Here is a 27962-nt window from a genome sequence, read left to right on the forward strand (position 1 = left end):
ACACATTTAACAAGTAGATGTTCAAAAAATGACTTGTAGTCAATAGATGCCTATGTTGTCCATAACAAAATAAATATTTTGCTAAAACATCAGGAGAGGGATTGCACACAGTTAATGAACAACTGTTAAGTGATGGTTTGTATTCAGAAGATGCGTTTTAGATCTTACTACAACATATAACATGTGACCCCCCCATGTGAAGGGTAGCAGTTTTATCGGATTTGGAGAGTCTGTTTCCTTCCTTTCAGTCAGGCTGCTGTGCTAGAGCCTGTGTTCCTTTGATGTGTGCCTTCATCCCCAGGCCCTCATTCCAGCCTTGCCTCTTAAGAATACATTTGTCTTTAGTCTTAGAGTTGCGTTGAGAGCCTTTACTGTGGTGCTTTCACTATTACTTTTGCTTTCACTAAATCTTCTGACTTGAGAGGCTTGCCTTTGCTTGATCTTCAGAAAACCTGCCTTTCACCTCCCCCAAATGACTTTTTATTAATAGCTGTGCAACCTTGATTGCTTCTTCCCTTTTGACACAGTCCTTTAATCCTTCAAGTCTAAAACTCAAAATTACCCGTTAACGGTTGCATTCATGAACCAGGTAATGTACCCTTCCTGACATTTCCTCTAAATTCCACCCCCACACTCACATGTGTTCTTTCCCTGCAGGTCTCTACTTCTTTCCACTGATACTTTGCACTCCACATAGAGGTTGAGGCTTTCTTATCAAATTGTTTTTTTTTTTTTAGTTGGCCTGAGTGTGAGGAAACAACTAAGAGTCTTTCCTGCCCCATCTAACCCTGACCTCAAGTTCTCACTAGTGCAGGTATATGATGGAGGAGGCCCACACTTGAGAACAGTTCTCATCTTCCTTATTGTCTTTTATGTTCACAGATTGGCCTGCCAAGGTGCATCCCACCTCAGGGCTTGCAGAGGTTGGACTGTCCAGAAAAACCTTCATTGGAACCTACTAACCCTCTCCTCCTTGTCAGGGAAGGGAAAGGAAAGTTTCCAGGAAAGCAGATTTTATAGCATAGTAAATCCTCACTTCCCTCACTTCTCTCAATGTTCAGCAGGTTCCCACCAACAAAAGCCAGAAGACCCTGAAAGGAAGCCTGTGAAGTCTGACAGTGACTCTGGAACCTGGGACAAAGCCCCATCTTTCATAGCCAGTGCTCTGCAGGTCTAAAGAAAATCCCTTGGGAAGTGGGAATGAGGGTTTGCCAAGATCCACCCTTTTGAGGATGCCAAGGTCAGTTTGAGGGAGACAGTCCCAGCAGAGCAAGGGACACAATGAAAGGCACAGCCTACACCATCGGTGGGGACTTAGGGGAGACCAAATGACCCTTCTCACAGAGCCCCAACCCTTAGAGCTATTTTTAAGGAATCAATGCCTAGGAGCTAAGTGTTTCGCATTAATGGGAATCCTGGGGCACATAAGGGGTGGGAGAGGTAATACCAAGGAGAAAGGGCAACTAGGAAGAGGAGAGAATACAGAGAAGAGCAAGCTGCACAGCTGTAGGAAAGATCTAATGTGTTTAGAGGGGAGATGTTCAACCTGTCATGAGTGTTAAGAATTTAAAAGCCAGATTAGACAAGTGTCACTGAACTGGAGTCCCTGATGGGACTCAAATTCCATTATTGGACAAGATTAAGTTTTCTCTCCCTCATCCTCCTCCAGTGAGTGGAAATGGGGTTCAGAGTTATTAGAAGAGATAAAAACATTCTGTTTTCACCTTACTGAGCTGAGACTCCTCCATCAAGCCAGCTACAGGGAAAGTCCCAGACTCTCTGAGCTGGCTGGAATCTCAGCCAGAGAGGTTTTTTTTTCTTGCCTGCTCCTTCTCCTGGCACCTGCCCCTCTGCCTACATCTTAGGGATGATGAAAACCAAAAAAGAGTGGAGAGGTTTCCTAGCTTCATTTCAGCATTCAAAACAAACACTCTAATTTTTCACACAAACAACTTTCCATTCTAGCACTTTTTCATTTAAGAGGTTGCATAAAATGTGGTAGCCTGATTTATTATTCATTTAGTAAGCATGACACAGAGTTTCCTAGTGAGGGACCTAACAGATTCAGAAGCCATCTTTGAATTTTATCTTGACGGTATCTCTATGTTCTCACTCAGAGACAAGCTTTTTATTGATAACCAGGGTTAATGTAAATTGGCAAGGGTTTATGTTAATATTTGCTTTTATCCAGCAGGATATTATATATCTGCATCATTTTTGTTCCTAAATCCATGGCTTATTGTTCTTCAAAGTTGTACACCTCAAGGCTCCCTTCTTCAGGGTGACTTATTTTCTAAAAGATTTCTCTTTGGGCTTTTCTGCAAATAATCAGTGGTCCTAGCCAAGCTCAGACATGTTTAAATTCTCGGATACATGCCTCTCAGAGTGTTAAGCTGTGTGTGTGTGTGTGTGTGCATGTAATATTACATAGGATCTCACTGAAAATTCTTATATGCACTCCTGAGGGAAAATCAGAATGGGAAAGGATCACAGAAAGCAAGCATAGTTTAAAATTGCTTCTAAGGTGATTATGATAGGTCCCTTCTTTACTTAAATATGGTCTTAGAAAGTTGCTATTTTGTTCTAGAATATAGCCTGTCTCACTTTGGAAGTTGCCTGTTTCATTTTTGTTAATATTAAGGTGTTCTTAGCAGTATCTTTTTTAATAAAAGATTTATTTATTTATTTGAGAAAGAGAGGATGTGAGCAGGGGACGGGGCAGAGGGAGAAGGAGAAAGGTAATCCCAAGCAGACTCTGTGAGGGGCCCCTGAGGTGGGGGCCCTGACCCAGGACTGAGGCAGAGCTTGATTTCAAGACCCTGAGATCATGACCTGAGCTGAAATCAAGAGTCAGATGCTTAACTAACTGAGCCATACAGGCGTCCCTTCTTAGCACCCTCTTTATGTAACAGTCATTTGTAGTGGGGAAGGGGACTCACATTTGGCCTTATTAAGAGAGAATAAAAAGGAAAATGACAGGACATGAAGAGAAAAAGAAGAGATATTTTTCCAAAATATATGGAAGAGAGGTGGAATGGAAATAGGAGGAAGAGGACTGAAAGTGTGTGTGTGTGTGTATATAATAAGGAAATGGCCCAATGTAAAAATAGCCAAGTTATTCTAAGGTGGAATCAACGACATAACTGAGATGAAAGACAGTGGAAAATGCTAGTGGATGCTGAAGAGCTGCACTCTGCCTAAAAAGGGAAAAACCAAGAAATGAGGACATAGTGACAGTAAAATAATCCCCAAAACTATCCAGCAGATGGTGCTGTTTGCCCAAAACAGTTTTGTTGCTGCTCAGAACAAAGAGGAAATAATGTTCAACATATAGATGTGAAATAAATAAATGCTTAATTCTTGTACTCCCAAATTCCAGAGTAGTCTAGAAGTTCATAAAACAAGAACTGTAAAACTAATGCTTTAATGTAAACTTTGAAATAACTTACATTTTCACCTTTGATTCCAGGGGCTGTAGATTGAGGTGATATTTTTCAATATTATTCTCCATATCCATGGCCATCTGGTGACTAGAAACAGAAATAATGGCTCAAGATAGCTGAACCTAGACAACCTTTATAGCAATAAAACTGCTAATTTATATTTATTTGAAAAAGCTGATATACATCCAATTTTGTTCATTTTAATTAATCCACAGAGGCTTAAAGGTTGCTATTGATGGATAATGGATAAATAACCATACTATAAAAAGAAAATATTGTTTTGGCTTTTACCTTTTCTGTTCTTTTGATTTTTACTCCTTAGCTCAACATTCATATTTAAGGCATGAAAGTCATTTCCTTTAAGCAAAGAAGAAAACAAAATATTGGGCCATTTCAAGGGGAGAAAAAAACATAAGGAGAGTATTATAAATCCCATGGCATTGTCTAAGTTGTAGAGAGGATCTCATTCATTCTCACCCCAATGTTGCCACTGCCATTGAACCTCTCCTCCTTTCATTCTGTAAGCTTTTGCAGAGCTCCCGCTATGAACAAAGCATGAATCCCCACCCTGGAAAACTCCTGGCAGGGGTCTATAGATATATGATCACTGCTCCTATGGGCTTATTAGGCAATCACTGGGTGCTACAATGATCAAGGAAGATTTCATGGAGATGGTGGTAATTGATGTGGGTTTTGAAGAATGGACAGGAATTAGGTAAGTTGAGATGTGAAAGGTAATACATATGAGAGAGAGATTAAAACAAAGGATTAGAGGTGAAAAATTTCAGGCTATTTTCAGAAAGAGCAATTTGGTGAAAATGGAGGATAAAAGTAGGAAATATGTTTGGATAAGCAGAAAACTAGTAGTCATTGGCCACAAATTGTATATAAAACAGTCATAGATATTTTACATGTATTATCTTATTCAATTCTCACAGTAGCCTCTACCAATTAAGTATTTTCCCCATTGTACAGCTGAGAAATCTGAAGCTCAAAGAGATTGTGTTTGAGCAGGGAAGAGCAAGATAGTGGAGGAGTAGGAGACCTGGATTTCATCTAGTCACAGGAATTCAGCTACATAGGGATCAAACCATTCTGAACACCTAAGAACTCAACAGGAGATCGAAGAAAAAAATAGCAACAACTCTCTGAACAGAAAAGCGACCACTTTCTGGAAGGTAGGACATGCGAAGAAGTGAATCCAAGGCGATATTCGGGAGGATAGACAGCGGGGGAGAGGGCCTCCAAAGGCCGCTTCTGGCAAGTGACAGAGCAGCGGAGCACAAAATTGGAATTTTTTAGAAGTCTACTCCTCTGAGGGACGTCGCTCCAGTGGCTAAGCAGGGGATGGAACCCTCGTGGGACAGTGTGGTCTCAGGACCCTCGGGGTCACAGAAAGACTGGGGGTGTCTGAGTGCAGCAGAGCTCCCAGGTATCGGAGCGGGGAAGCCAGCTGCAGAGACGGAGCCGAGGAGTGGGCTCTCAGCTCGGGGTTGCCATAAACCATGACCCACTGCGCAGTGGGGCCACTGCTCTTCCAGCAGGGACCCAACAAGCGACAGATCCGGGGAGACTCTCCTTCCACCCCTGGGAGGAGTGGCACGGGAGTGTACCGTGGGGATCTGCTGGGTTTGGAGACTACACACGAGGTCAGGTGCCAGAGATAGAAATGCTCGGTCACAGGCCGGGTGAGCTTGGAGTGCAGCCGGTGACCGGGGAGATGGGAGTGACTGACTGCTTTTCTCTGGGGGCACACTGAGGAGTGGGGCCCCAAGTTCTCAGCTCCTTCGGGGCAGAGATTGGGAGGCCACCATTTTCACTCTTGTCCTCCAAAGCTGTATGGAAAGCTTGCAGGGAACAAAAGCTACCGAGAGCAAACCGGAGCAGATTACTTAGCCTGGACCGGCAAGGGCAGGGCAATTCTGCCTCCAGCAAAGACATTTGGGAACCATGGCAACAGGCCCCTCCCCCAGAAGATCAGCAAGAACAGCCAGCCAAGACCAAGTCTGCCGATCAATGAGAACGGCAGAACGCCAGCGCTACGGGAATACTGCACAGAGAATTCATGGCTTTTTTTCCCATGATTCTTTAGTCTTTCAAAGTTAAATTTTTTTTAACTGTATTTTTTTTTTATTTTTCATTTTCCCTTTTTCAACCAACATCTTATCAATCCCTTTTTTTAAAATATGTTTTTTATTTTTCATTTTTAGAGTCGTATTATAGCCCTTCCTAGTAGTTACCCTTATCTTTGGTATACATATAAGTTGTTCTCTCTTTAAAATTTTGTGGTACAGTTTCTTCTAACAGATCAAAATATACCCTAAATCTCTAGTGTATGGCTTTGTTCTAGTCTTCTGCCTGATCACATTCTCTCCCCCTTTTTTTTTAAATCCTCTTCTTTCTTTTTTCAACCAACTTCTTATCTTATCAATTCCTTTTATAAAATCTTTTATAATTTTCATCTTTACAGTCATATTCCATCCATTCATCGTATTAACCCTTATTTTTGTACGTATATAAGTTTTTCTTTCTTTAAAATTTTGGGAGGCACTTTCTTCTAACAGACCAAAATACACCCAAAATCTAGTGTATGGCACTGATCCATGCACCAGGCTGATCATATTTGATCATATTCTGTTTTCTTTGTTTTGTTTTGTTTTTGCTTGTTTTTATCTTTTTCTTTTTTTTCTTTCCCTTTCTTTTCCCCCGGTTTCAGGTCTTTTCTGATTTGTTTAGTGTATATTTCCTGGGGATGTTGTTACCCTGTTAGCATTTTGTTCTCCCATTCTTCTATTCTCCTCTGGACAAAATGACAAGATGGAAAAAATCACCTCAAAAAAAAGAACAAGAGACAGTACCGACTGCCAGGGACCTAATCAATACAGACGTTAGTAAGATGTCGGAACTAGAGTTCAGAATGATGATTTTAAAGATACTAGCTGGGCTTGAAAAAAGCATGGAAGTTATTAGAGAAACCCTTTCTGGAGAAATAAAAGAACTAAAATCTAACCAAGTCAAAATCAAAAAGGCTATTAATGAGGTGCAATAAAAAATGGAGGCACTAACTGCTACGATAAATGAGGCAGAAGAGAGAATTAGTGATATAGAAGACCAAATGATGGAAAATAAAGAAGCTGAGAGAAAGAGAGATAAACAACTACTGGATCACAAGGGCAGAATTCAAGAGATAAGTAATACAATAAGACGAAACAATATTAGAATAATTGGGATCCCAGAAGAGAAAGAAAGAGAGAGAGGGGCAGAAGGTATATTGGAGCAAATTATAGCAGAGAACTTCCCTAATTTGGGGAAGGAAACAGGCATCAAAATCCAGGAAACACAGAGAACCCCTCTCAAAATCAGTAAAAACAGGTCAACACCCCGCCATCTAAGAGCAAAACTTACAAGTCTCAGAGACAAACAGAAAATCCTGAAAGCAGCTCAGGAGAAGAGAACTGTAACCTACAATGGTAGAAACATTAGACTGGCAACAGACCTATCCACAGAGACCTGGCAGGCCAGAAAGGACTGGCATGATATATTCAGAGCACTAAATAAGAAAAATATACAGCCAAGAATACTATATCCAGCTAGGCTGTCATTGAAAATAGAAGGAGAGATAAAAAAACTTCCAGACAAACAAAAACTAAAGGAATTTGCAAACACAAAACCAGGCCTACAAGAAATATTGAAAGGGGTCCTCTAAGCAAAGAGAGAGCCTAAAAGTAACATAGGCCAGAAAGGAACACAGACAATATACAGTAACAGTCACCTCACAGGCAATACAATGGCACTAAATTCATATCTTTCAATAGTTACCCTGAATGTAAATGGGCTAAATGCCCCAACCACAAGACACAGGCTATCAGATTGGATAAAAAAACAAGACCCATCGATATGCTGTCTGCAAGAGACTCATTTTAGACCCAAAGACACCCCCAGATTGAAACTGAGGGGGTGGAAAACCATTTACACCATGCTAATGGACACCAAAAGAAAGCTGGGGTGGCAATCCTTATATGAGACAAATTAGATTTTAAACCAAAGACTGTAATAAGAGATGAGGAAGGACACTATATCCTACTTAAAGGGTCTATCCAACAAGAAGAACTAACAATTGTCAATATCTATGCCCCTAACATGGGAGCAGCCAATTATATAAGACAATTAATAACAAAAGCAAAGAAACACATTGACAACAATACAATAATAGTGGGGGACTTTAACACCCCCCTCACTGAATGGACAGATCATCTAAGCAAAAGATCAACAAGGAAATAAAGGCTTTAAATGACACATTGGACCAAATGGACTTCACAGATATATTCAGAACATTCCATCCCAAAGCAACAGAATACACATTCTTCTCTAGTGCCCATGGAACATTCTCCAAAATAGATCACATCCTAGGTCACAAATCAGGTCTCAACCGGTACCAAAAGATTGGGATCATTCCTTGCATATTTTCAGACCACAGTGCTTTGAAACTAGAACTCAATCACAAGAGGAAAGTCGGAAAGAACTCAAATACATGGAGGCTAAAGAGCATCATACTAAAGAATGAATGGGTCAACCAGGAAATTAAAGAAGAATTTAAAAAATTCATGGAAACAAATGAAAATGAAAATACCACTGTTCCAAATCTTTGGGATGCAGCAAAGGCAGTCCTAAGAGGAAAGTATATAGCAATACAAACCTTTCTCAAGAAACAAGAAAGGTCTCAAATACACAACCTAACCCTACACCTAAAGGAGCTGGAGAAAGAACAGCAAATAAAGCCTAAACCCAGCAGGAGAAGAGAAGTAACATAGATCAGAGCAGAAATCAATGAAATAGAAACCAAAAGAACAGTAGAACAGATCAATGAAACTAGGAGCTGGTTCTTTGAAAGAATTAACAAGATTGATAAACCCCTGGCCAGACTTATCAAAAAGAAAAGAGAAATGACCCAAATAAATAAAATCATGAATGAAAGAGGAGAGATCACAACCAACACCAAAGAAATACAAACAATTATAAGAACATATTATGAGCACCTATATGTCAGCAAATTAGATAATCTGGAAGAAACGGATGCATTCCTAGAGATGTATCAACTACCAAAACTGAACCAGGAAGAAATAGAAAACCTGAACAGACCTATAACCACTAAGGAAATTGAAGCAGTCATCAAAAATCTCCCAACAAACAAAAAGCCCAGGGCCAGATGGCTTCCCAGGGAAATTCTACCAAACATTTAAAGAAGAATTAATACCTATTCTTCTGAAACTGTTCCAAAAAATAGAAATAGAAGGAAAACTTCCAAGCTCGTTTTATGAGGCCACCATTACCTTGATCCCCAAACCAGACAAAGACCCCATCAAAAAGGAGAATTACAGACCAATACCCTTGATGAACATGGATGCAAAAATTCTCACCAAAATACTAGCCAATAGGATCCAACAGTACATTAAAAGGATTATTCATCATGACCAAGTGGGATTTATCCCTGGGCTGCAAGGTTGATTCAACATCCACAAATCAATCAATGTGACACAATACATTGATAAAACAAAGAACAAGAACCATATGATCCTCTCAACAGATGCAGAAAAAGCATTTGACAAATACAGCATCCTTTCTTGATCAAAACTCTCCAGAGTATAGGGATCGAGGGTACATACCTCAATATCATAAAAGCCATCTATGAAAAACCTACAGCAAATATCATTCTCAATGGGGAAAAACTGAGAGCTTTCCCCCTAAGGTCAGGAACACGGCAGGGATGTCCACTATCACCACTGCTATTCAACATAGTACTAGAAGTCCTAGCCACAGCAATCAGACAACAAAAAGAAATAAAAGGCATCCAAATCGGCAAAGGAGAAGTCAAACTCTCACTCTTTGCAGATGATATGAAACTTTATGTGGAAAACCCAAAAGACTCCACCCCAAAATTGCTAGAACTCATACAGGAATTCAGTAAAGTGGCAGGATAGAAAATCAATGCACAGAAATCAGTGGCATTCCTATACACCAACAACAAGACAGAAGAAAAAGAAATTAAGGAGTTGATCCCATTTACAATTGCACCCAAAACCATAAGATACCTAGGAATAAATCTAACCAAAGAGGCAAAGGATCTGGACTCAGAAGACTATAAAATATTCATAAAAGAAATTGAGGAAGACACAAATGGAAAAACGTTCCATGCTCATGGATTGGAAGAATAAATATTGTGAAGATGTCAATACTACCTAGAGCAATCTACACATTCAATGCAATCCCTATCAAAATACCATCCACTTTTTTCAAAGAAATGGAACAAATAATCCTAAAATTTGTATGGAACCAGAAAAGACCCCAAAGAGCCAGAGGAATGTTGTAAAAGAAAAGCAAAGCTGGCGGCATCACAATTCCGGACGTCAAGCTCTATTACAAAGCTGTCATCATCAAGACAGTATGGTACTAGCACAAAAACAGACACATAGATCAATGGAACAGAATAGAGAGCCCAGAAATGGACCCTCAACTCTATGGTCAACTAATCTTCGACAAAGCAGGAAAGAATGTCCAGTGGAAAAAAGACAATCTCTTCAACAAAATGTGTTGGGAAAATTGGACAGCCACATGCAGAAGAATGAAACTGGACCATTTCCTTACACCACATACAAAAATAGACTCCAAAGGAGTCTAGGAGACTCTTGGTTATTTCTCCTCTTTTGAAAGGAATAACCAAGAGACAGGAGTCCATCAAAATCCTAAAGGAGAACACAGGCAGTAACCTCTTCGACCGCAGCTGCAGCAACTTCTTCCTAGAAACATCGCTGAAGGCAAGGGAAGCAAGGGCAAAAATGAACTATTGGGACCCCATCAAGATAAAAAGCTTTTGCACAGCAAAAGAAACAGTCAACAAAACCAAAAGACAAATGACAGAATGGGAGAAGATATTCGTAAAAGACATATCAGAGAAAGGGCTAGTATCCAGAATCTATAAAGAACTTATCAAACTCAAACCCAAAGAACAAATGATCCAATCAAGAAATGGGCAGAAGACATGAACAAACATTTTTCCAAAGAAGACATCCTAATGGCCAACAGACACATGAAAAAGTGCTCAACATCACTCGGCATCAGGGAAATCCAAGTCAAAACCTCAATGAGATATCACCTCACACCAGTCAGAATGGCTAAAATTAACAAGTCCGGAAACAACAGATGTTGGCGGGGATGCGGAGAAAGGGGAACCCTCCTACACCGTTGGTGGGAATTATAGCTGGTGCAGCCACTCTGGAAAATAGTATGGAGATTCCTCAAAAAGTTGAAAATAGAGCTACCCTACAATCCAGCAATTGCACTACTGGGTATTTACCCCAAAGATACAAATGTAGGGATCTGAAGGGGTACATGCACCCCGATGTTTATAGCAGCAATGTCCACAATAGCCAAACTGTGGAAAGAGCCAAGATGTCCATCGACAGATCGAGAAGATGTGGTATACATACACAATGGAATATTATGCAGGATCAAAGGGAATGAAATCTTGCCATTTGCAATGACGTGGTTGGATCTGGAGGGTATTATGCTGAGTGAAATAAGTCAATCAGAGAAAGACATGTATCATATGACCTCACTGATATGAGGAATTCTTAATCTCAGGAAACAAACTGAGGGTTGCTGGAATCGTGAGGGTGGGAGGGATGGGGTGGCTGGGTGATAGACATTGGGAAGGGTATGTGCTATGGTGAGTGCTGTGAATTGTGTAAGACTGTTGAATCACAGACCTGTACCTCTGAAACAAATAATACATTATATGTTAAAAAAAAAAAAAAAAAAGAAGAAGAAGAAGATAGCAGGAGGGGAAGAATGAAAGGGGGGAAATCGGAGGGGGAGATGAACCATGAGAGACTATGGACGCTGAGAAACAAACTGAGGGTTTTAGAGGGGAGGGGGTTGGGGGGATGGGTTAGCCTGGTGATGGGTATTAAAGAGGGCTCGTTCTGCATGGAGCACTGGGTGTTATGCACAAACAACGAATCATGGAACACTACATCAAAAACTAATGATGTAATGTATGGTGATTAACATAACATAATAAAAAAAAGAAAGAGATTATGTTTGAGTCACTATACAGCAGAAGCCACATTAAAACTCAAGTCTCACAACCACAAAATACTGCTTGAAGGATTTTAATATAATACTTATTAAACTTAATCATACTGACTGTGGTTTTCATAGGTCAAATATTTGGCAACCCAATCCATTACATGCATGTGCTAAGGGTGTGTGTGTGTACGTGTGTGTGCATGTGTGTTTAAAACTGAAACAAAAATTTCAGGGAACATTATTTCCCCAACTACATGTAATGTATGTTGATTTCTTTTATTATATTTCAGATTTTTTAAGTTATATTTTACTGGTGTCCCATCAAATTGATTTAACAAACCATCAGTGGATTGTTATCTACAGTGTGAAAAACATTGCTGCAAGGAAACATAAAGCATTTGGAGTGGGGAAACTTGAATGGAATGTTTAAGGGCAGTTTTTGGTAGGAGTGAGCAAAGGGAATGATGAAAAATATTTAGGAAGGTATTCAAATTGGTCTGATAATAAGGACCAGGATTGTGTTTTTAGGAAAGAAAAGAAAAAGATTTAAAAAAAATTGTGCTGATGGTATCTAGGATTTTCTCCTCTTTTGAAAGGAATAACCAAGAAGTTTGGAAACACGTAGATTACATAAATTCCTATGCGGCCAGTAGATGGAGCCATCAGCACAATATAGCTTTGTGGTTGCCCCGCTGGGATGTTGAGAGGTAAGGGAAAAAACCACTCTTGTTTGCTCTGCGCCATTTGTATTCTGGGCCCATTATTAATTCATCCTTACTTATTCATAAATATATTGTATGTCTCCTATGTGTCAGAAATGATGCAGAACACAAATGGTACAATGGTGAAAACTAGACATGGTCCCTGTCGTACGGTTTTACAATCTAGATGATGGCTATTAAACAAATAATTACAAGTGTGATGTATGCTATTAAAGGGGAAACACAGAGGGACCTAATCCAGAGTTGATGGGCATGAAAAGTCTTGTTTTTACAAGTCTATGATCTTGTAGGGACAACAGATACTTTAAGATTTTGTTAATTAAACCCCTTAATAACATATTAGCAAACTGGGCAATAGAGATACATGTGAGGTGTTGTGGGAACTGTAATTATGCAGCAACCAAAGACAAAGCTCAAGTTTTCATAAAAAGAAAAAAAATTACAGTATTAATAAATTTGCTAATTTGGGGTTATAATTTATACAAACTCAACAAACTATAAACTATGAATACCTGTAGGTTTAATTGAATAGCTTTAGCTCATTCCATCAGTAATTATCTGTGGGTAATAAAATGATGATATGTGAGGTGAATGTGTGACTAGCAATCACACATTTCCCACCAGAAACCCAGTCTGATTCAATATTTACAACAAATAGCAGTCACCCTAAGGTCTTATTTAAGTTAATAAATGATTATCAAAAACAATACAGTCATAAGCAGGCTCTTAATTAATGGCCTTACTAATTACTCTTCTGTTTATGGGCACATAGAAAGCTTTATTGAGTATGTGCATGTATGTGTATACAAATGCATTGGATTGGCCCTGCATTAAGTCTCAAGTAGAATAAAGTTGCAGCTTGCCCTCCCTTCACACTGACTGTCTACCACAAAAGCCTGTTGAGCATTCAGAATAAATGTAATGTTCCAAGACGGAATAACTGATCAACTGCTATGACACCCCTATCACCTAACTTATGGTCATTGCAAGTAGCTGAGATGAGTTACATCAGCACCTAAGTCAGCTACAGCTATACTGAAATGCCTAACTACTCACTCAAAGTACACCAATTTTTCAATCAAATTTGACAACTTTCAAGGTCACAGCCCTGCCCGAAAGCCAACCAGGAAAATCTCTAGAATTCAAGGCAAAGGGGTATAGGTTGTTAGGGCTGGCAGCCGCTGTTTTCTCTCTGCCCTGGACAAACATGAAAGGAAAGCTTACCCCACAGGCCTGTGTGCTTTGAGGGGAGACTTTAATTCCCATATCTGAAATTCCTCAATCATGATAAGGAAAAATACGCATGCAAAGCAGATTGGCCATTTCCAAAAGCTTTTAGCTTCCCCAGGCTTCTGGATAACAAGGAAAGAATAGGGGAGGAAGGAGGAGGCAGAAGTCCACATATCTGCCATTAATCTTCACAAATCTTCCTGAGAGCAGAGAGCTGGGAAAGATACATGCTGGTATTAGTGAGAAGTTTAATACAAAGCTGTGGTCAATTAGCAAGGAAAAAAACTTCTGGAGTTCACTTCTTACATTAAAATCAATAATGAAATACCAGCATAACCAAATTTAATAGATAAAAGTGATGAGGAGAACAAAGGCAGGAGAAATGTAGATAAAATTAAATTTCCTTACAACTTGCAGCCTATTGACAAATACCTGAGACATGCAGAGTGTGACATTCCTCAAGGAACTCCTGGCTGCCTTAATAATGTTGATGTTTTGCTAGAGACTAAAGGCAACCTTAGTTTGAGACCAGCCAGACCTCCAGGATCCATAAGTCTTCTTTAGCATACGGAAATCCATTTAGAGACTTTCTTTATCTCTACCCTCCCCCCACAGCCTAAAAGTATATAATCAATCCCTCCTTATGACCCCAGTGCAGCTCTTTATGCTCACTGGTCCTGTCCCCATGCTTTAATAAAAACACCTTTTTGCACCAAAAATGTATCAAGAATTCTTTCTTGACCGTTTGCTCAGTGGCCCCATGTCGAAAGGGCTGAAAGTCACAGAAAGTGTGTCCTAAGAGAATTAAGCTACATGAGATTACTGAATAACCAAAAGGAATCTAAAATGCACCTAGACCACTGGTTCTCATCCCTAGTTCCTCACTCAAATCACATGAAGTCAGCTTTGAAGATATACTAATTTAAGGACTTCATCCCCAGTGATCCAGATTCAGTTTGTCTAGGGCAGAGGTTATGCCAAGGCTTATACCATTTTTATTAACCAGGTGATTCTAAGGGCATCCAGGATGAAGAACCACTGATCTCATGTCATTACCACCCTAATCTCCATAGAGGAAAATCTTTCTACTTACACAACCAAAAACATTTAATTATTATTGTTTACATATTGCTAGTGATGATGGTGGGGGTGGTGAGAACTGAACTAATTTATTCTTAGTTATTCATATTAATGAGACTAGACATGATAAGAATAAATTAAATCTGAAGATAACCCAGAAACTTCATTTAATCAAAGGGCTGAAACTGTCCTTCAAGCGATGACATGGCAAATTCTTAGAATCATGGAGATAGAATGAACCTGAAAGTGTCTAGTCCAAATAGCCACCGGGACAGAAAGAGAAGGAGCTGACTGGCACTGTGCTATTGTGCATGTCTTATTTAACGCTCTCACTAAGACTGTCAATCAGTGTTACTATCTTCATTTTTAAAGATGAGGAAGCTGGGTTCAGGGGGGTTAAATAATTGTCACAAACCTAGGATAAAATCAGAAAGAGGAATCACATACAAGATTTCCCATTTTCAGGAATGCTTTCCATAGCACTTCAGATGGATGGCCATTTCACTCTTCTTGGGCACCTCTAATATCTGTCATCTCACTCCGTAACAAAGAAGTCCATTCTGTTGGGCAGGCAGCATTTTTACAGAAATTATTTTTTTTCTGAGTCACGAAGCTGTCTCTCCATAAATCCTGCTCACAGATTCTTGTTATACTCTCTAGAGCAAGAAGAGCAATTTAGCCCCTTCTTAATAGGAAAATTCCTTCAAATGTTTAAGGAAAGCCATTATGTTCCCCCTGAGATTTCTTTTCTCTAACTACACATACTCAGCTCTTTGTAATAGTTTCACATGATCTCAGTACCCTCACAATTTTAATTGACCTCCTCTGATGCTTTTGGGAAGGTCTATGCGGTTTTTATTTTATTTTATTTTATTTTATTTTATTTTATTTTATTTTATTTTATTTTAGAAAGAGAGAGAGAGAGCAAGTGAGAGGGGGCCAGCAAGGGAGAAGGAGAGAGAGAATCCTAAGCAGGCCCCATGGTGGTGAGTGGGGTGGAGCCCACAGAGGGGCTTGACCTGAGATCAAGACCTGAGCCAAAATCAAGAGTTGGACGCTTAACAGACTAAGCCACCCAGGTGCCCCTCTATGTGCTTTTTAAATGTGATGACCAGAGCCACTGGTGACATCCACATGGTCTTTACATTGGGACTTAGCCAGTGGTTGAGAGCAGGAGCTCTGGTGGCATCCAAGTTCTTACCCTCACTACTCTTAAATATACTTAGACAAGTGCTGAACATTTCTAAGCCTCTTTCCCTGTTGATAAAATGGAAATAGTACCTATGTCAAAGGCTGTAATCAGAATTCTATGAGGAAACATCTGTAAGCATTCACTAATATGGAGGATATTGTAAATGCTCAGTAAATGATAGTTCATTTTTTCTTTTATCTTGACAATGCATGGCTATTGATTAGTCTAATATTGTAATATTTTTAGAAGCCATATAAAATCATGGTCTCGTGTTAATATCAGATAAAACCTCTAAGCATCTATTCACAAATTGAAATCAGAATATATCTCTCACATGCTCTAATTGCACAATTTTTTAAAAATTGAAATGAAAACTTTACTTGTATCCTGTTAAATTTCATCTCTTTCTTTCTTGCCTTTTTTTCAGCGCAGTTTTGTTCCATTCTGTAGTATTATTTTAAATGTTCATTCTTTGGTCTTAGTGTTACATTTATGCTTTTTGCAAATTTTATGACTGTCTTCTATACACGTCATTGATTAAAAGCCAAAAACAGGGCAGGGTTGTTAAGTTTTAAGCCCTCAGACACAGCACACATCTCCATGCATCATATTATTCTGTTAATCAGGACAGCTTGTGTGTCATAGCTCAACTAGCCTTAAATCTATCTAACTGTATCTCAAATGAGCCGTATTTCTGGGTCCTGACTACAATGATAGCGTAGGAAACTGTGGAATTTACTTATTCATTTTTCATTTCAAAGTAAATATTCATTTACCTTGCCAGGTTTTGTTTTTTTTTTCTTGCAAGCTTTTTAACCTCAAACATAATTTAATTTCCTTTGGTATTTTTTACTTACTTTTCAAGTAAATATTTTCCATCATTAACTTGTTCTAAAGGATTCTGCAATCTTTTCATTTCTTCCTGTGAAAAAGAAAAGAAGTATCTTACAAATTGACCCCATGTACTTGTGGGTAATAATATTTGAGTATTTGTTGTTTGCAAAATTGAGGTAACACACTGTTGAGAGTTCTGGACTTTGCAATGGATAAGTGCTTAAACATACAATAAAATTTGATCCTTGATCAAATTAGAATACAATACTGCCTCTCAAATTGTGTGATTTCTTTTTATGCCACTAAAGATAATACTTCCTATTATTTTCCCAGAGTGGGGATGTGTTTATATGGATCCACTCGTGCTCTTCCCAGATTTTCTCTGTCAACAGTATTATGTTTGCTGGTTGCTGGGTGAAGGGCTCTAATGAGCATGTGCTGGGTTTGGCCATTCAGCAATCATCCTCTCCAATCTCTTGGTAACTCTAGGTAATCTCGTCCCTGAGTCACAGCGCTCAGAAATGCACAAGACACACACACACACAGACACACACACACACACACCTTCCCTGCATTTCAGGCATCCATAGTTTCTGTAATCCCATTCACAAGACACACACACACACACACACACACACCTTCCCTGCATTTCAGGCATCCACAGTTTCTGTAATCCCATTCTTCAGGCCACAGTGATTTGCTCAGGGATATGACAGAAGCCACTACTTGCTTCTTCACAAAAACTGCTAAAGTGCCAAGAGGAAGCCCCAATTAGAATTAATTACACATTTGTGCCTACAAGACCATCAGGACTAGTCTCAACATGCTTCTAAACTATCAGACATCCAATTCTCCTAGGTCATCCCCCAAATTTATATTTGCACCTGACCTCTCCTCTAAACTCCTCCCTCTACACCACTTTCTTACTTAACAGCTCCAGATGCATGTCCAATGGGCATCTCAAGTTCAAAACCAAAGTCTAGATTTCCTTGCCTCCACCCTCCCACCCAAAACCTTTTTTTTTAAATTTTATTTTATTATGTTATGTTAGTCACCATACATTACATCATTAGTTTTTGATGTAGTGTTCCATGATTCATTGTTTGCATATAACACCCAGTGCTCCATTCAATATGTGCCCTCTTTAATACCCATCACCGGGCTAACCCATCCCGCCACCCCCCCTCCCCTCTAAAACCCTCAGTTTGTTTCTCAGAGTCCAAAGTCTCTCATGGTTCATCTCCCCCTCTGATTCCACCCCCCCTTCATTTTTCCCTTCCTACTATCTTCTTTTTTTTTTTTTAACATATAATGTATTATTTGCAAAACTTCTTCTTCACCACTTCTTCCTCATTTTAGCAAGTGGCATCACTATTCACCTAGATATGCAGAGCTAAAACCTAGGAGTCAGCCTTCATGCCTTTGTTTCTCTCACAGCACACAATCAGCTAATCTTGTTGATTCAACTTCAAAACATATCCAGAACTGACCTCTGCTTCTCAGTGTGGTCTAAGCCAACAGTGAGTGTCCTATCTCTGTTTCCCATATTGGCCCACTTCAGTCAATTCTCCTTACATCAGCCAGCATGATCTTTTAGTACCTAGGCTTTCATTCTGAAGTGTGTGAAATGCACATATTGTAAACATACAACTTTTGACAAAGGCATACACTGGCAGAACCACCACCCAAAAATGAAATAAAGAACATTTCTCTCTCTAGAAAGTTCCTTTCCAATTCTTCTCTCTCAATTCCCCTCTCCTGTTCTGATTTCTATCATCATAGATTAATTTGGCTTATTCTAGAACTTCATATAAAATTACCTATTCTTTTGTGTCTGGTTTAATTCACTCAGCATTATATTTTGAAATTAGTTGCTCAACCAATGTTAACTGTTTAAACTTCACTTTGGTATCTAGAGAATTTTCATTTTTTTCTCTGAATTCTAGAGTATAAGAATTTTGAAGTGTGAAGAACCCTGGAACAAATGTAAGTGTTTGCTATGGTAAGAGCTACTAACTGGAAGAAAAAGATAACATAGCAGAGAGGATGGATGTCAAGGAAAACAGCTAAGGAACCAATGCCCTAGTGATGCTGTGAACCTCTGGGTCAAACTGGAGCTTGAAACCAGCATATTGATGGATTTTTCAGTTTCATGATCCAATAGATTCTCTTATTTGCTTAAGGCACTTTTGCTTAAGATTTCTATTTTCTTTCAGATGAAAGAATCCAAACTCAGAAGTGAGCCATAACCGAGGGCTACTACTATATACAAAACCCTAACTTAGATGAGGCATGGAACTATAGAAGTTCAGAACTGGGCAGTTTTGTTTTGTCAGTGTCTTAAAAAATGTGTCATTCAGAAGAATAATAGATGAAGCAGGTCATGGTCTTCAGTTCCTTTTTATTAAATACTGCTGCTTTTATATCCAATATCGGCATAACAAATTTCAGATGATGAACATTTCTGCATCTTCTGTAAAACTGCTCTATAAGACACTGTACATTTTGCTACAGGTTCTCTCATATAAAAGAATAAAATTTTAGGATTTACTATGAGGGGATATTTTCCCATTCTGATACAATAGTGCACTTCTTTTCATCAACAATAACAATTTATAAGTCTTACAGAGGTTGTTTATTTTGCCTTGAAGCTTACGCTAAATTACTCAGTTGTCAGAACTACTTTTTCCATGCTGTTAGTACAATTATACACCCTTCTTTCACTATATGGTGTGTGAAATTCCTTATTTTTATTTTTTTAAAGATTTTATTTATTCACTTGAGAGAGAGAGAATGAGAGAGAGAGAGCATATGAGAAGGGGGAGGGTCAGAGGGAGAAGCAGACTCCCTGCCAAGCAGGGAGCCCAATGCGGGACTCGATCCTGGGACTCCAGGATCATGACCTGAGCCGAAGGCAGTCGCTTAACCAACTGAGCCACCCAGGCAATTCCTTATTTTTATTTTAATTCTTTTACATGTGTGCTTTTCACAGTAAGTGGAAGCCAGTACAGGATCAGCAGAGTATATATATATGATAAATGGATAAGAAGATAAAGATGATTAATAGGTAGGTAAGTAGGTAGATAGAGCAAGCATCCTTTTCACTCTTACATATGGCTTTTTATTTTCAAGGTAAAACCAACTCTTCAGCACTACAGACGCTGGTTTCTTATTCTAAGAAAAAGTCTCCACATTTATCCTCTATTTTACCCCAAACCTCCAACCCTCCCACCTAATCCTTCATCATATCCTATCCCACCTCCAGTGACATAAGCAATAGATGACGCAGCTGTTATACAGACAGGAAATAGATTGAATAAGAATCCATAGTTATTCTTGAAAACCAAAGGAGGATTTTTAGGTCATGAACGTATTCTTTTTTACCCCCTGGATTATGATTAGGAGGTAAGTTAGGTTAGTAGTCCCAGTACTTCTTCTCTAAGATGTGCCTGTGGCGTGCTTTCTTCTTTTCTTTTTCCCTGGGGACCTGGGGGGCAGGAAATAAAGGGCTTTTGCACTCTGTGCCAGCCACTCTCCTTTCCCTGGTTCTTTCATTGCAGAAAGCTTGCTGTGTGGGGAGGGCTTTGATGCAGTACTTCATTCAATCTGACTATCCACGTTCTAGGAGATCATATTAAACATAAGGTCAATGACTAACAAGAGCTTTCTGAACAGCTGTTCTGCTGACAATTTGGAGGATTGATTTCATCATTTGGTTATTTAAGCTAACTATACAAAAACACTTCAATTCAATTGGCCTGGAAGTTCCAAAACATGTCCTCATTTTCTTGGAAATGGATGAGGAAGTTGCTTGCTCAACAGATCTTCACTTGGAGTTTCACTTTTTGAGTAAGTTTTGTTTCAATTTACCATTAAAATCATGTACAAACTGGTCTTTCCCATCACTGGTTTCTCCATTAGTCCTTTTTGTCTCTGATTTCATATCTGGCAATGACATTTCCCTACTAGAAACCACCAGTAGCTTCCCAGTGATTTGAGGATAGATTCCAAATTCCTCAGCCAAGGTCTGGTGCAACAGGGCCCAGCTGTCTCTCCCCACTCCACCTCATGTACCCTGCCTACACACTCCCTCCCTAAGTCTGGTAATAGGAAACTTCACATAATCCTGGAACTCACATCCTCTCTTACTGGACATTCAATAACAGTGTGTCCCCAATTATTCTACTTGCCCACTCCCACTCTTCCTTCAGGAAGCCCCCAACATTATTCTTCTCCATAGAAGCTTTCGGAACTCAACAGGAGGGTAAAATACCTTGCCTTGCTTCCTTAGCAAACCATGGTGATCCCTATTTTAGCATTACCTCTCTACCTGATGCACAGTGCCACCCCACCACTAAGATCCTTGAAGTCAGAGATGGTGACTTGCTCACACTGAGATGCCTATTCCCCAGTGAGGCATTTAGGAGGTGCTTAATAAATATCTGTTGAATAAATAAATGATAAATGAATTGAATGCACTATTCAAACTGAAGTGAAAAGAAATCTTAGTAGCTTAATGGCCTCCCAAATCCCAAGAAATCGTATGTCCTCTGCTGATTCTTCTCCCCTCTCCCAATAAACTTTTTTTTAAATCATTTGGTAACTTTCTCTTTTTATTTAACATTATATTTTTCCAGCTTTACTGAGGTATAATTGACAATTTAAAATTATATATATTTAAAGTGTACTACTTGATGATTTGATATATGTAAACACTGTGAAATAATCACCATAATCAAGCTAATTAACATATCCATCACATTACATAGTTACCATTTCTTTCTTTCCCTTCCTTCCTTCCTTCCTTCCTTCCTTCCTTCCTTCCTTCCTTCCCCTTCCCTCCCCTTCCCCTCTCCTTTCTTTTTTTTTTGGTGTAGTAAAAACACTTAAGATCTACCCTCTTAGCAAATTTCAAGTATACACTACAGTATTGTTAACTGTATACTGTTGTTCATTAGATCTCTAAAAGTTACTTATCTCGCATAACTGAAACTTTGTTCTCCTTGACCAACATCTCCCTATTCATACCCTTGCTCATCCCCACTCTCCTCTGAGTTCTGGGAGGTCAAAATTTTGGGCTTTATCAATCAGGCCCCTTTGTCCTGTGGTCTTGGATAGGATTTGAGTAGTGGGAGGCACTGCATAATATCAGAGGTTAGCAGAAGACAGAAGTTGGAGTATTTATTCTCTTTTCTCCTGTCTCTTATGAAACACAGACTGGTGTTACTTAAGAGGCCACAGCTCCCATGGGCTGACCTCTCCCACAGGTGTTTCTTACCGTAATCCCATAACTGCTCCCATTTCTTGCCCCTTCAAGGCCTTTCTTTCCTTTTCTTCCTTTCCCTTCCTTATTATTGCCTTTTCTAGCTATCGATAGACCAAATGCAGCACCATCCCTTGTGATTTTCCCTACACCAAGCCCATATCTATGTATCCACTCCATTAACTCTTTCAATCACCCTTTTAAATGAGTCATATGTCTTCTTACTGGACTCGACTGACATGCCCTGAGGATCCTAAATTTGCTTTTGCTTGAATTATTCAAGCACAACCCAGACATATAGTTTTCCATATCCTTAATCCTATTTTCCCAAATAAAACTTACAGAAGGCTGTGAATTGCGGGCTGTACTGTTAGGGGACATAATTGATTGATTATTTGCCAAAGTCTATGCTTCCCACTATCATAAGAGTTGTTCTGAAGTGACTTGTGTGTGAACTGCTAGACTAGATGGCAGATGCTGGATTTTGTTCTTTTGTGTCTGGCTGTCCCTCCTACCTTACTCCTGCTGGTTTTTCTCCTGTCACAGACAGGAGAATATGGCTAAAAGGTTAGATCAGCTCATCTCTGTGGCTACTTGGTCAGCCCCCTTAATCTGCCCAATAATAAAATATTGTTCTTTTTTTCTTTTTCTGTACTTGCCACTTCTACTGTCTAAACAAGCAGGATATGTTCTTTGAACAAGTTTAAAATAAGAAATCCACTCAAAATTATTTTTTCTCTAAAGTGCACTTATATTTAAATACCAACCTTTAACTTTTCTGACTTATGCCTTGGCCATTTTATTTCCAGCATATCCCAGAACATTTAAAGTAACTTAAAACATGGAAACAATCTGCAATTTACTTCATTGTGTAGCTATGGGTGACAAAGCCTGGCCACTTACATACATCATTTTTTGTATTGGAAATAATTTCATGTTAACCTAAAGGTAACTATTTAACAGAAGTTAAGAGCCAAGATTACTTTTGACACTTTTGACTATTCAATCATTCAATTAAACATCACCAATCTTCCTCACTGCCCACCCCCTCATTGGCCTTTTTTTAATGGAAATGTGATAAGGGCACTAAAAAAGAGGTTACTAATGTTTGCATAATTTGGAAAAGTAGAAGACATAAAATCTATACTAATTTTAGCTCTGCATCATTAAACATGAAATATTGATTATTGCTCTTTGCAGCAGAATTTATGAAGCTAGCTAGGCTGCTCTGTCCACATAAAGTGATTCTGATGCTTTGCCCTCAGACCTCAGTGGCTGTAAATGATGCTCCTTGGTGACAGCTGGGAGGCTGGCATTCTGATCCACAGCCTTAAGAGATACATTTCCCAGATTAGACCAGGAATGACCCAGCTGCACAGCCCAACTTCAGAAAATTAAATTGGAGGGAGTCCAACCTCTGTTGAAATAACTGTGTGAATTACAATGCTTCCATGGGCCTTGTTATAATGTAAATGTGCTTTACAATTTACTGTCATTTCCCTTCTACTCCTGCTGTGAATATGGGCATTAATAGTCATCTCATATATTTAAAGGCAAAACGGCATCAAAAATAAAAATGCAAGATTCATGTTTTCTCCCTTGGAAAGCAGAGACTAAATTCCTTTTTTTTTCTTTTGCCATTTTTTTGCAAAAAGAGCATACGTTTTGTTTATGTATTATGCATTAATGTTTTTTATGGCTGACAGACCTGTAAATTTCACACAGGAAGTTATCTTGCAGCTGAACATGGATTTCTGTGGGAGGAAAAAGCAGCTAATAGGACATCAACAGCTCATTTAAAGGATTCATTCAGGTAAGTTATGGGCACATGAGGCATATATGAGGTAGTAGACTTAAAAAGAGATTTGCCTGTTTCTAGCACTTTAAGGACATTTTGAATGTCCAACGAGATGCAGAGGAGCTGTGATTTTATAGTGACAATCACTGAGTGAGGTAGTTCTAGGCCTCGCTATGCCAGTTCTCAGTTATTTGCTACCTCATACATAGTAAAACGTACAAATTTACCAACATAAGATATGACGATGTGAATTGTTGTAATAGCTCGTTCTTTATTCCTGTTTGACCAACCAAGCTATGTTCATAGGCATTAGTACATAAAAAAGCCTTTGACTCCCAATTCTGAGAGGGCCAAACACCTGAACTCATTTGAACAGATGCCAAAGAGAAACATACTAAGCAAAAACCATATATGTCATTAGTCACCTTAGATCTGAGCTGATTTCAGACCTTGAGATTCTCATGGAGTAGATGTGAGGAGGATACTCATCTGGAAGGGTATACCTACAACCAGACCATCCACGTCAGCCCATTGCCCTAATGTGAATAAGCACCTACAACTTCATGCAGCTGCACTGGATGGCCCCAGTGGATCCAGGATTGTCAGACAGGTATTTATGTTGAAAAATACCACTTAGGCTTAAATGTCCCCTTTATCTCCTTTCCCTAAGATTATGCATGGTCTCAAGAACTTTTGCTAGTTTTAGACATTCTAAAGTTATCATTATAAAATAAAATACTCAACTCATTACAAAAAGTCTAACCACTCCTATTCAATCTAGGATGTGAGAAATTAAAACACTATTAGTAATAATTTTAAAGTAATCACTCTACTCAAAGTTAATTCAGCTTAACAGCTAGACAACCATGAAAACTCAACTGAGACTAAAATACTAAGTACAACCACTAGGGGATAGGTATTTTTACATCTTATATATTTCTGTATTCTAGGGGGAAAAAAAATCCTAGATTCCATGCTTCAAGCGGAAAACTCACATGCACACAAGCATACAAGCCATCAGATAAACACCTCTTGGAATGCAGACAATAGCAAAGGTGGATTAGTGAATCCATACACCAACTCCAGTTTTCCTGTGCCAAAGGACAAAAACAAAGTACAGGCAATCAGAACATCATGTAACTCCCAAATCATTTATACCTGATTCTGGAATGTGTTTCATTATAGTGTAGCAAATGCTGTCCAGATTAGATTTTTTTCCTAGTCCAAATGGAAAATAAATTTGCATTTCTTATTTTTAACCAAGTGATGTTGTAGGGAAACAACCCAAATCCATGTTGGGAAGAACTCTCCTAACATGCTCTGCAGTATCTCAGTACCTCAGACCTGTCCTTTTTCTGTTCCTTCCACTTCACCCATGGTCAGGACCTAAAGGACTCTCACCAGAACTATTACATTTTTTGCTTTTCTTTAAGTACAATTCCAATAATTTACTCTCCTACTCATAAACTCTAAACAAAAATAATATCCAGGATTAAAAATATTCTTAATCCCATAACTGCAGTATTGCTCCTTCTATACCCTCTGAAATCCCTTAAAGTTCACTTCAAATGCAATTTTATAAATTTTAATATTTCCTTCCATAGTTAATGTCATGTCATTTCTTTGAACTACTGTTATCACTACTAACATTTATTGAATTTTACTAGGTCCCAGGCACTTTGTATAAATTATATTTTAAAAATTATGACTGCAGCCCCATAAAAATAGCAAGAGATGAAATTATTATTCCCATTACCTGGATAAGAAAACAGACTCAGAAAGATTATATAACTTGACCGAGGTCTTACAGGAAAAATAGCATGCCAACCTAAGCAGTCTGATTCCAGAATCTAAACTTTATCCTTTCCACTCTTTCCCATGAATGACATGGAACATGCAACAATGTGAGCAGTGGCAGTAACTCACCAATGAGGCCTATAAAGAAGCTGTAGTGTTCTGCAAAGTACTCAGATTTCTTACCTGAACCAGACTTGTCATCTACTTGCTGTGTCATCTTAGACAACAAACTCACTCTTCCTAGGTCTCAGTTTCAACATTTGTAAATGATGATGACCATTCTTACTCCACAGTGTTATGTGAGGATCAACTAAAATAACATATTTAAGCATTCTTTTACAATAGAGTACTGGCCATCCATGAGGAGATTCCTTAAGTGCCTGTCTTACTGAGGACAGCAATCCTGTCTCACTTGCTATTCCTACGGCGCCCATCTCTGGCGTCATTCTAGCTGTGTAATCTTGGGCTGGGAAACCCCTTTGAGCCCTAGTTTCATCATCTTTAAGATGTAGACACTAATTATAACAAATTCCAAGGACTGCCATGCTGCTTGATTAAAATTCATGTAAAGCATTCAGTCTTGCACCAGGCACATAGAAGATGCTAAATAATGTTATTTTCATTATTCTTAAATTTTTATTATCATATCTCTCTAGCCCCTCCAAAACATGGATGTACACCTAGACAACTTCTCCTGGCTCACTCAACTCATTTCCATTAGTCACTCAGTTCTGTCAATTCTATTTTCTAATTATCTCCAGAGCATGCCCTCCCTATTTGCACTGTCCTTAGTTAAGGATTAATTGCCTGCCAGAGTGAGCAACCTAAAATGCCAACCTCATCATTAGTTCAGTCACTTGTTTGAAACCCTTCTTGCTTCCCATCACCTAGCTGTTAGAACCTAAGTCTACAGGTCTAGCAGGACCTCATATGATGGTTCTGTGTAACCTCCCACTCTGTCCCTCCAGTTCCTTTCCTAACAGACCCACCCCCACTCCACTTAATCCTCTTGGAACATCAACATGTCATTAAAACCCTGAGTTAAGATCAGGTGCTCAAATACTTGAAATGAGTTGGTCCATGTGTGAGTTGAAATAAAACAATGATAAAGAGAAGTCTTTTAAAACATAAACACAAGAGTAATAATACATTATAGTGTACATGCTATCATTAAATAATAAACACAGCATTACTTCAATTATCTGAACAGTGGTCTCTCAGAAAACTATACATTGGAACATGTCTCCATACCTGGGTATTTGGTTTTCTGCATCCCAAATCTCACACAGCCCCTAAACTCACCCATTTTACCCGAAAGTCTTCATTTAGAGCCTTCTTTATAAAACAATTATTAAACAAGCTTAATTTTGTTTCCTGACTTGTAGCAAATAAAATAATTCATTAAAGATGAGATTATCAAAAGATGTGAGGTGAGGTGATCACAGACTAGGTGTGGTAGGAGGAAACAGAAAACTAAAAAGTAGATCCTAATCTGTATTTTCATTGAACACATGAAGGAAGATTCTTAACTGCCTGGAATGTTGCTTCCTCTTGAAAACTTCCGGGAAGTTCCCCCCCTTTTGAAGTAAAATTTGCTTCTCTTAAATCTTACAGCTGTACGTGTCTATGCTAAGAATAGCCCTTAAGTTGTAGCCCAAGTGTTTAGGGGTAGATTTCTTTTTTCATTAGCTTAAGTATCTTTCAAACTTGCAAACCCTATTTCCGGACTTCACAAACTGGGGTGTGCCAGCAATAGGCTAGGGGTATGTGGAGCTTTAGATCAGGGCAAATATACCCAGGATTTCAATTTTACTCCATGAATAGCAAATGCATGGTTTTAAGATGGAGTTCAAAGTTTGCATTTTATTTTTTTTTAATTTTATTTTATTATGCTATGTTAGTCACCATACAGTACATCATTAGTTTTTGATGTAGTGATCCAAGATTCATTGTTTTCGTACAACACCCAATGCTCCATGAAGTACGTGCCCTCCTTAATACCCATCACTGGGCTAACCCATCCCCCATCCCCCTCCCCTCTAAAACCCTCAGTTTGTTTCTCAGAGTCCATAGTCTCTCATGGTTCATCTCTCCCTCCAATTTCCTCCCCCCTTCATTTTTCCCTTCCTTCTCCTAATGTCCTCCATGCTATTCCTTATGTTCCACAAATAAGTGAAACCATATGATAGTTGACTTTCTCTGCTTGATTTATTTCACTTAGCATAATCTCCTCCAGTCCCATCAATTTTAAAGTGAAAGAGGTGTCAAATAAAGTTTTAGGTTTGCATATGGCTATTTCTTCCCATATCCCTCCAACAATAATACTCATGCTATTCTCTGCCTTCAAGATTTCTGGGTGGAGAATTGATAAGCACTACCCTAGTCAGGATGGAAAGTAAATATCAGGTATTTTTAAAGTTAAGATTGCTGGGAAGTATGTAATGGTACTTTTTCTGTCAACACTGCATAAAGCAAAAGACATTTTGTAGTTGTAAGGGTAGCATTCTTTTTTTTAATG

At 38.8% G+C, this 27962-nt stretch overlaps 1 protein-coding gene across 8 annotated transcripts in view; it reads right to left on the reverse strand.

The window, feature by feature from the left end:
* The window catches only part of IQCJ (IQ motif containing J), a 240990-nt gene that overhangs the window by 34439 nt on the left and 178589 nt on the right, over positions 1–27962 (reverse strand). For 3 of the 8 annotated variants that reach the window (XM_064585819.1, XM_064585821.1, XM_064585834.1), the window contains 2 exons: positions 16610–16674; positions 3450–3530 (listed from right to left, as the gene is read on the reverse strand). In XM_064585819.1, coding sequence (XP_064441889.1) covers positions 3450–3530; positions 16610–16674 — 146 coding nt within the window. Of the gene's footprint in view, positions 1–3449; positions 3531–13474; positions 13695–16609; positions 16675–24642; positions 24951–27962 lie in introns of those variants that run through there. The other 5 variants (XM_064585826.1, XM_064585823.1, XM_064585827.1 and 2 more) reach the window with 4 other exon arrangements.

Source organism: Mirounga angustirostris, unplaced genomic scaffold (assembly GCF_029215605.1).
Source record: "Mirounga angustirostris isolate CCGP_5_RB_7025 unplaced genomic scaffold, mMirAng1.0.hap1 SCAF_1, whole genome shotgun sequence".
Taxonomy (NCBI): domain Eukaryota; kingdom Metazoa; phylum Chordata; class Mammalia; order Carnivora; family Phocidae; genus Mirounga; species Mirounga angustirostris.